We start from the raw sequence: 9,991 nt of genomic DNA, 5'->3' as shown, positions 1-9,991 counted from the left end.
GGTTAATATTTCCTTGTTAGTCTTTCGGATCTGCTATGGCATACTGTTGAAGTTGCAAGCTAATACGCCACATCAGATCCAGAAGGGAATGAAGAAAGAAATCAACATAGATTGTTTGGTTAATATATGGCTGGACAAAATCTTCTTTATTTCATTTCTTTATTATATTTTTAATTTACTTCCAAGCTTAGATTGATTCTGATTTGTTTCTTAAATAAGAAATATATGTCAGCTGTATACCTCCATGATGGATATAAATATTCTATATACAGAGAGATAACCATGTAAGAAAAAAAATATATATTTGATTGAAATAAACAAAGGGAGGGAAGGGAGATTCATGGAAGTGATTGTGTTCTTGTTCTTTGTTATATTATTCTAATAATTTTGACATGGTATCAGAGCGGTGATCGATCCGAAAACCTCAACATTCCAAGACCTCACCAATAATCTCTCCCTTTTATCATGAGTGAACCTGAAGCTAGTTCTTACTCCTCACGAGATGAGAACACAGCAGCATTGTTGGAAAAATTAACCCAACTTGTTGCATTACAACAAACCCAAATTTTGGCCACTCAACAATTAACCCAACTTGTTACACTACAACAAACCCAAATTATGGCCATTCAACTCGCTGGTGTGAATTCGGCTCAACCAGAAACGAGTTTTCAGCAAGGAATTCATGGTGTAGTTCAGGCCAAAACCAGCTATGGGTCTGGATCTATTGCCCTTCATGCTGCAGGTAGTTCCAGCAACTCGGGTAACAAAGAATGTGTCATTGACTCAGGAGCTTCCGACCACATGACATATTCTGAAAAAGATTTTATGGTGAGAAAGAAAACAAAAAAGGATGGTATTTTTAATGCGAATGGAATCGCGTATCCGGTAAACGGGGCAGGAGATGTACAGATTTCTAAAACTCTTACTCTTAAAAACACATTGCTAGTGCCATCTTTATCTACAAAATTGATTTCTATTGGACAGTTAACAGAAGAACAAAATTGTGTAGCTCTCATGTTTCCTAATCATTGTATTTTTCAGAATATCCTCACCAAGGAGATCATTGGCCGTGGTACTAAGCGAGATGGATTGTATTACTTGGAGGAGATGAAGACTGGAAACTCATTTCTGACAAAAACCGATTCAAAACAACTGAGAGAGCAAGTTTTGTTATGGCATAGGAGATTAGGGCATCCCTCGTTTGGGTACATGAGAAAACTCTCACCTCATTTATTTTCTGGTTTAAATGAACAATTGGTTTGTGAAACTTGTATTAAGGCTAAAAGTCATCGTACAACTTATCTTGATAGTTATCATAAAAACCTTCTTCCTTTTGATTTAGTTCATACTGATGTTTGGGGACCATCCCCAGTTGTCTCAAAGTCTGGTTGTCGATGGTTTATTCTTTTTACCGATGACTGTACACGGATGACATGGCTTTATTTACTCAAAACTAAGGATGAAGTGACGAAAGTATTTCAAGAATTTTTTAACATGATAAAAACTCAGTTTGAAAAAGAGATAAAAGTTGTCAGAAGTGATAATGGGACAAAATATGTAAATAAAAATTTGCATAATTTCTTTAAAGATAAAGGGATTATACATGAGACCTCATGTGTGGGAACCCCTCAACAAAATGGAATAGCAGAGAGGAAAAATAGGCATATTCTCGAAACCGCTCGGTCAATATTGTTTGAGAGTAATATGCCCCTGATTTTTTGGGATAATGCTGTGTCTTTTGCAATTTATGTAATTAATCGTACACCCACTCGGGTACATGATTACAAAACCCCTCTTCAAATGTTATCCTCTCATATCAGAATTCCGTCTGTTTTAAATTTACCTCCTAAAATTTTCGGATGCATTGCATATGTGTGCATGTTCAAAAGAATTTTCGGTCCAAATTAGAACCTTGTGCACAAAAATGCATTTTTTTGGGATTCAGTACACATCAAAAAGGATATAAATGTTATAATCCAAATACGAGAAAATTCTTTACAACTATGGATGTCACATTTTTAGAAAGTGAATATTTTTTTAAACAAACCGAAAGTCCAATTCAGGAGGAGAATCAGGTAGAATTAGATTTTTCTGATTTACATTTCTTAAGTTCTCCTGCTGAAAATTCACCTACTACCGAAATATGTCCAATTGCCAAAAATCAATCCATTGCCGAAAATTGCCAAATTATAACCCCTGCCGAAAATATATCAAATGCCTTAAATGAGTCAAATCAAAAATTTGGAAATATATCAAATTCTGAATTTGGAAATATATCCCCTACCGAATTTGGAAATATATCAAATGTCGAAAATGAGTCAAATCAAGAATTTGGAAATAAGTCAAATCAGAGCCATGACCCAATTCGGGTCATCCAACCTGATTCAATTCGGGTCATCCAACCTGATCCAATTCGGGTCATCTAATCTGAACCAAATTTCTGTATAGACCAAAATGATGCAGTAATACAATCCGACCAAGTATCACAAGGGCCAAGATCTCCTGAGGATATTCTCGAGGTAAGTGCTACTAACACTCTCTGTAAATTACCATCTAGAAATAATCGAGGAAAACCACCAAAACGGTACGTTCCGGAGGATGGAACAAGTGAGGAAGTAAGATATCCTATTGCTAATTATACAACCACTGAAAAATTGTCAGAACCTTTGAAAGCCTTTGTGAACCAAATATCTTCGGTAAGTGTACCAGAAAAAATAGAAGAAGCCTTGAAAGACCATAATTGGGTAAAAGCAATGAATGAAGAAATGAATGCATTAGAGAAGAATGGTACTTGGAAATTAGTAACATTACCAGAAGGGAAGAAAACAGTCGAGTGCAAATGGGTATATACTATTAAATACAATGCAGAGGGAAAAATTGAGAGATACAAAGCAAGATTAGTTGCAAAAGGATATACACAAACGTATGGTGTTGATTTTCAGGAAACATTCTCACCTGTTGCAAAATTAAATTCTGTCTGAGTTCTCTTATCTCTTGCAGCAAACCTAGACTGGCCACTACATCAATTTGATGTTAAAAATGCATTTCTGCATGGTGATTTGAAGGAGGAGATTTACATGGATATCCCACCTGGATATTGGTACCCAGAAACAACTATGAAAGTGTGTAAGTTGGAGAGAGCACTCTATGGGTTGAAACAATCACCAAGAGCGTGGTTCGGTCGATTTTGTCAGGCAATGAAAGGTTATGGGTACACCCAGAGTGAATCTGACCACACGATGTTCTTTAAGAAATGTCGAGGTAAGATATCCGTGTTAATAATTTATGTTGATGATATGATTATTACAGGAGATGATCATATGGAGATAAAAGAATTGGAAGCTAGATTGTCAAAAGAATTTGAAATGAAAAATTTGGGTGGTTTGAAATATTTTCTTGGAATAGAAGTATCACGCAACAAAGAAGGTATCTTTCTCTCTCAAAGAAAATACATACTTGATCTTCTAACTGAAGTTGGAATGATAGATTGTAAGCCAGCAGATACACCCATGGTTCAAAATTTGAAACTGGACATAGACCCAGATGGAAAATCCGAAAATAAGGAAAGGTATCAGAAATTGGTTGGAAAATTGATTTATTTATCTCATACTAGACCTGACATAGCTTATGCAGTGAGTGTTGTTAGTCGATTTATGCATTCTCCAAGCAGAGAGCATATGGAGGCAGTAGTAAGAATCCTTAGGTATCTGAAGGGTGCACCTGGAAGAGGAATATCTTTTCGGAAAAAACAACACATGAATATAACCGGTTACTGTGATGCTGACTGGGCTGGATGTGTGGTTGATAGAAGATCTACCGCAGGATATTTTACCTTTGTAGGTGGAAACTTGGTAACCTGGAAGAGTAAAAAACAAAATGAAGTGGCACTCTCCAGTGCTGAAGCTGAATTTCGAGGAATGGTAAAAGGTATTTGTGAACTATTGTGGTTGAGAAAACTACTAACAGAATTAGGTTTTGAACCCTGTGCTGAAATGAAACTTTTTTGTGATAATAAAGCTGCTATAGATATATCTCATAATCCAGTGTAGCATGACAGAACAAAGCATATTGAAGTGGATAGGCATTTTATCAAAGAGAAATTGGAATCTAAGATTATTTCAATGCCATTCGTAAGATCACACGAACAGTTGGCAGATATGCTCACAAAGGCGATATCAAGCAAGGCATTTGATGAATCTCTATCTGAACTCGGTATGACAGATATCTACGTATGAGCTTGAAGGAGGGTGTTGAAGTTGCAAGCTAATACGCCACATCAGATCCAGAAGGGAATGAAGAAAGAAATCAACACAGATTGTTTGGTTAATATATGGTTGGACAAAATCTTCTTTATTTCATTTCTTTATTATATTTTTAATTTACTTCCAAGCTTAGATTGATTCTGATTTGTTTCTTAAATAAGAAATATATGTCAGCTGTATACCTCCATGATGGATATAAATATTCTATATACAGAGAGATAACCATGTAAGAAAAAAAATATATATTTGATTGAAATAAACAAAGGGAGGGAAGGGAGATTCATGGGAGTGATTGTGTTCTTGTTCTTTGTTATATTATTCTAATAATTTTGACAAATTCCACCATCAAAGAATAAACTCTTCTCAAATGAATATATCTGTAAAGACATTTGTTATCTCTAACGGCACTTAGAGGAAGTAAATATGTTTTTTTTTTTTTTTTTTAAATATTTAAACCCTATCATTCAGGTAGTTTGCAAATATGTGTAACTATTTATAGTTCTTGGCGGAATCAAGAACTTATCAATTTAATTAAATAAAATACAATAAAGTAAATAAATAGAGTTAGAGAATGTGACATAGGAGTTGTTAACAGAGTTTGACTAACTAAAGAACCTACGTCTCCGGAGCACCGCAACCTAAACTGGGGGCACCTTTCTATTACTCAAGAAGAAAGGAATACAAGTTGGAACCTACGAAACAATACTCCTACGACCCAAAGAACAAGCAGCACACACTGCTCAAACAGAGAAAGGATCACACAAGGCTCAAGTGCAAGCACAACAGCTTGGAATAGGTGAGCACAACAGCTCTAAGTTCAACAAACACTCCATAACTTTCACTCTAATCTCACAATGATCAATTTAAGTGAAGTGTATTTGAGGTTGTTGCAAGGATATAGATAGTTCAAGTACAAGCAACAATGGACTGGCTAAACTTTTCAAAGGATTTCAAAAGTGGATGCAAAAAGACTATATTCTATTGGGTTATTGAGGGAATGAACGAACCCTCTATTTATAATGAGATTACAAAATCTCAGAAATAGTAAAACAAATGCCGGGTTTTTAATCACACCTGCGGTGATAGTGCTAATTTTCACCACGGTTGTGACAAATCTCAAGATATGCAGTATTAGGATTTGCCAGGTTTGCTTGTGCTTAGTTTCTACTATTGACTTGCCTGGTTGGTTCGAATTTTGAATTTGATTTTTTTGTCTTTCAACGACTAGACTCAGACAGTTACAACCTCATATCTACTTTACATACTTTTGGACATAAACTAAAATTCAAAAAATAAAATGGTAAAAATATGATCTTTACAATCTTCATGATCTTGATTTCCATGATCTTCATGATTCAGCATCTCATCAATATCTGACATTTCAAATAGCTCATGTAAATCATATATCCAACCACCATATATCAAATCATTCCTTATAGCTTACGTAGATTATGTATTCGATTATTTCGTACAACTTGTCACGTCAACTTGTCATAATATATATCTTTGACTTGCTTTGATTTTTGAATATAACAATTAAACTTGCGTATATCTCAAACAAACAAAAAAAAAATGTAAAATTCAATGCTTATATATTTTGCAAATTAATCAAACAACACAGAATATTGCTTACAACAACAACATTCACACCGGTCTGCATCACCAGCAGGCCGGCAAAAAATATATCAACAATTAATAAGCATCCAATGTAAAATTGTTTTGTAAACTTTCTTGTTCTCTTTGGTTTTGGCTTTTTCTTTTCTTTTTCTTTTTCCTTTTCTTTTGTTCGATTAACCTTTTCTATTTCTTAACTATTTGGTCATGTTTCTTTTCTTAATTTGTACTCTTTAACATTCCTAATGTCGGTATTAAGAAAAATTTAATTAGAAGCTTGATCTCTACATTTTTCCTTAAAAAAATATATATTATTGAAAGTTGAAACGAACTAAATGAGGTCCTAGCCTGGTACCTCGATTTGTATTAAAAAAAAAATCCATATATATATACTTCCTCAAATACAAAAATAAAAGCATGGATGCAATAATATAGTTAGTTTCAATAAATAATTTGGGGTTATTGTGTCGTTTAGTTCTTCGTTAATGAAACGAATGAAAAACAGCATGGATGCACTTCATGCGAGAGGCATCTTCCTTTTTAATAGAAATAAATAACTAGTTTTGCATAGCAATAATCAATTTAATTTTTGCTTCTAGTGCGGTCAACTGGCCTTTTAATTAGCAAGATACTTTTTATATCAAATTTCTATTTAGTGGAATGCTCGTCTCATTCCAGATAGAAAAACTTGGTCGGGAACATTAGATAGAAGAGGAGTACACGTGTCACGCATCTAGCAAACCGCCAGTGGGGAACTGGGGATGTGATTCCCTCCATCGGAACCCAGTTCTTCAGTGGACTTGCATGATGTAGACACGTATGTGGTTGCTTTCTAGTGATTGGTGGTTGGTGGCTTGGTGCATCAACTTGCATGCTAAATTATAAAATTAAAAAGTTGGAGTCAGACTACAGTACTGTACATAACACATATTGATTAGTAATAGGAATTTATATTACTATTTTTCAGATTGATTCAAATAGTACAACATGATTTTCTAGAATCTTTTTTTTATATCTTTTGATATAGTAGAAAATCACTGGATCTAAGGTTTGTGGATCATAAAAATAGCGATTTTTTTTTACCTATCTAAAATATAGTAAAGAAATATAAAAAATATATAATTTAGTTTCTAAGTATGTTTTTTCGGATCATCTAAAAGTAGCAATTTTCTACTTATCTAAAATACAATAAAGAAAACTAAAAAAATATATAATTTGATTTCTAAATATATTTTATTATGAAAATTATATTTAATAATTCAGATCGATTATTCAGACTTAAAAAAAAAACACATATATATTCATTGTATAAATCCATATACGCTATGTATAGTAGCGCACCTCTCATGAATGGAGTGCGTATCGTCTGAGATATCTCATATTTTGCATGATCGACGTGTCCGGTGCCTATTCGGAGGTGACGTAGGAGCCATTATTATTTGAGCTTTGAGATTTGTGCATAACGTACTGCAACCGTTGAGATTTTCCAAAATATGAGATGTCTCAGAGGATGCCAATTCTCATGAATGCACCCATCAATTTCATCCAATAGATAATATGTCGTTTTCGATTCTCACGAGACTTTTCATATATATTTATGTGTAGTTAGAAAAGATGTTTACTACGTTACCAAGAAAGTTCAAAACTACAGTAACAAAAAGAACCGTATCTTTCAATTAATAAAATATCCTCGTGCGATTAACTGAATTGAATTCAGTATAAAAATATAAATAACTTCCTAGTAATAAAAATTCCATAAGATTTGGTAGACTCAGTCAGCGATACACCGTGTTATTTGACTAAAGGTGGTTATAAATCATGTTTATTTGATGCCATGAACAATGATTCAAGTAATATATATCTCTGGACCCCGATGTAAGCCATCCCCTTTACATTCACAGGCCATTCCATTTGTTTTCTTTATTTTAAAACCCCACATCCTCTGTATAACTAATCTCATTGAAGTGGATTAAATTCATGCAATGCCAGTGCCGCCTTATTCTTCTCTAGGTATTATCTCTCTCTCTCTCTCTCTCTCTCTCTCTCTATCCCTTTCCACTTCTCTGTTCCCTTCTTTTGAGCGCTCTCAATAAATCAAATTTCACTCTATTATTTCTAATTATCTTTTCCCTCATTTTTATTGATAGTTTCTTTTTGTTTTCCTCATGGATTCTTGTATATTTTATGCATAAAAGGGAAAGGAAATATATGTACTTGTTAAATCTAAATGTTCCATGAACTCTTCTCAATTAATCTCTTGATAATTAATTCCAAATAACCTCAATTAATCTCTTGTCAATGATTCTCTCCATCCAGGTGAGTTCAAAACTGGCACCTCAAAATCTCACCTCAGCAAAGCCTTAGGCTTTATCATCTCTCGGATCCTTGCAATGTGGAAATTATTCCTCATAATACTCACAAATCTCTTTGCCAAAACAACTGTGGCACATAAATTTGGACCCCTTTTCCCGAACACACTGTTCGATTCAAGTTATTGCCTGAGCTGGAGGCTTTCAGTCGAGGTGAACAATGCCGGACCCTGGCGCAGCGTTCCGATGGAATGCGTACTGTATGTCAGTGGTTACATGCTTGGTGGGCAGTACAACAGAGATTTGGAGACTGTGATGAAGATGATCGGCACATATCTTGATGGAATGGACGCCAGTGATGATGGCATGGATGCATGGGTGCTGGATATTGATGATACATGCCTATCTAATCTCTTCTATTACCAAGGGAAAAAATTTGGGTAATGATAATAACCTTCTTAAATATTTGAGAAATATTGTTACTTGGTGGGCCTAAATTATTCAAACAGGGCCCGTCACAAAAAGCTAATTATATTACTGGGCCTAATTATACTAACATTTTCAACTAGTCTGGGCTTTTTGTTGTGTCCTTGTTTTCATTTTTTATTTCTTCTTTTGTGAAAGAGAAATTCCAGCGATGATGGATGCAATTTATTCAAAGTTCCTGCTACTTCTTTTGATTATGCTCTGGTTATTTTAAAATTTGCATTTTCACATGCATGTGTTTCGCACAGGCTAAAACAATGTACACATGTACTCTCTCAATTTTGTTTTCTTTTTGTAGTGTAGTGTTACGTGATCATTTTCTTTTATTAAAGAGCTTCAGTACACACCAACATCTATATCGAGAAATGAACCTGCATCTTTCAGTAGAAAGGCGAGTGCTCGTAACACGGCACTAAACTCGCAGTTCTATTGTCCTGTGATCATAATTTGATTTTGTTTGTGTGGTTCTTTTTGTTTTTTTTCATGTAGAGGAATGCCATTTGATCCGGCGGCGTTTAAAAGCTGGGCTGCAAAAGGAATGTGTCCGGCTATCCTTCCTGTGCTTGACTTATTTAACAAGCTCATCAAGCGAGGATACAAGGTATTCCTTCTCACCGGCCGAGACGACTTGACATTCCGTGACATAACCACTGCAAATTTGCAGGATCAGGGATATTTCGGTTATGAACGGCTCATCATGAGGTAAATAACGGAACCGAGTATGTTGATATTGCCCAATTTCCAAATCAAATCACCAATAAATAAACTGTGTTTGTGTGAAAATAAAATTTCAGGACCGCAGATTACAAGGGAAAAAGTGCGAAAGTTTTCAAATCGGCAATCAGGAAGCAGTTGATCGACGAAGGATACAGAATAAGAGGCAATGTAGGTGATCAATGGAGCGATTTACAAGGCGATTATTTGGCTGATCGGAACTTTAAGATCCCCAATCCTATGTACTACGTTCCTTGAAGCTCTTTTTTCCTATTTTTCCTCTTAAGAAGAGGGTTAAAACTTAAAAGTGTAGCGATGAATAAGAATTTAAGGAGATATTTATGATTTTCAAGATGAATTATCAGTTGTTGAGACTTGTTTACTAGATTGAAAGAACGAAGTTAAATATATGCGAATTAGACTTCAACTAAACAAATTATTTGCACGTACGGTGTTCATTCAGACGACAGTAATAGAGACGACAAATATTTTATTATTCAATTTGGACCGTCTGATAAAATTTGAACTACCCAGATCGACTGATGCCATGTATTTTTAGAATGGATTTGTTACTCGACCCAATCCGTCCAATTCCAGTTGGAATGA

The 9,991-nt window shown here is 34.7% G+C and overlaps 1 protein-coding gene across 1 annotated transcript; it reads left to right on the top strand.

The window, feature by feature from the left end:
* Positions 1–7,740: 7,740 nt before the first annotated feature.
* LOC144556064 (HAD superfamily, subfamily IIIB acid phosphatase) lies at positions 7,741–9,743 on the top strand. The gene is made up of 4 exons (XM_078304555.1): positions 7,741–7,886; positions 8,193–8,625; positions 9,161–9,373; positions 9,466–9,743. The coding sequence occupies exons 1-4, from the start codon at positions 7,859–7,861 to the stop codon at positions 9,641–9,643; spliced, it is 852 nt and encodes a 283-aa protein (XP_078160681.1). The 5' UTR covers positions 7,741–7,858; the 3' UTR covers positions 9,644–9,743.
* The last annotated feature ends 248 nt before the right edge of the window (positions 9,744–9,991 follow it).

The sequence above is a fragment of the Carex rostrata genome, chromosome 6 (genome assembly GCF_964058835.1).
Source record: "Carex rostrata chromosome 6, lpCarRost1.2, whole genome shotgun sequence".
Classification (NCBI taxonomy): Eukaryota; Viridiplantae; Streptophyta; class Magnoliopsida; order Poales; family Cyperaceae; genus Carex; species Carex rostrata.
This window is presented reverse-complemented; position numbering and strand designations above follow the sequence as displayed.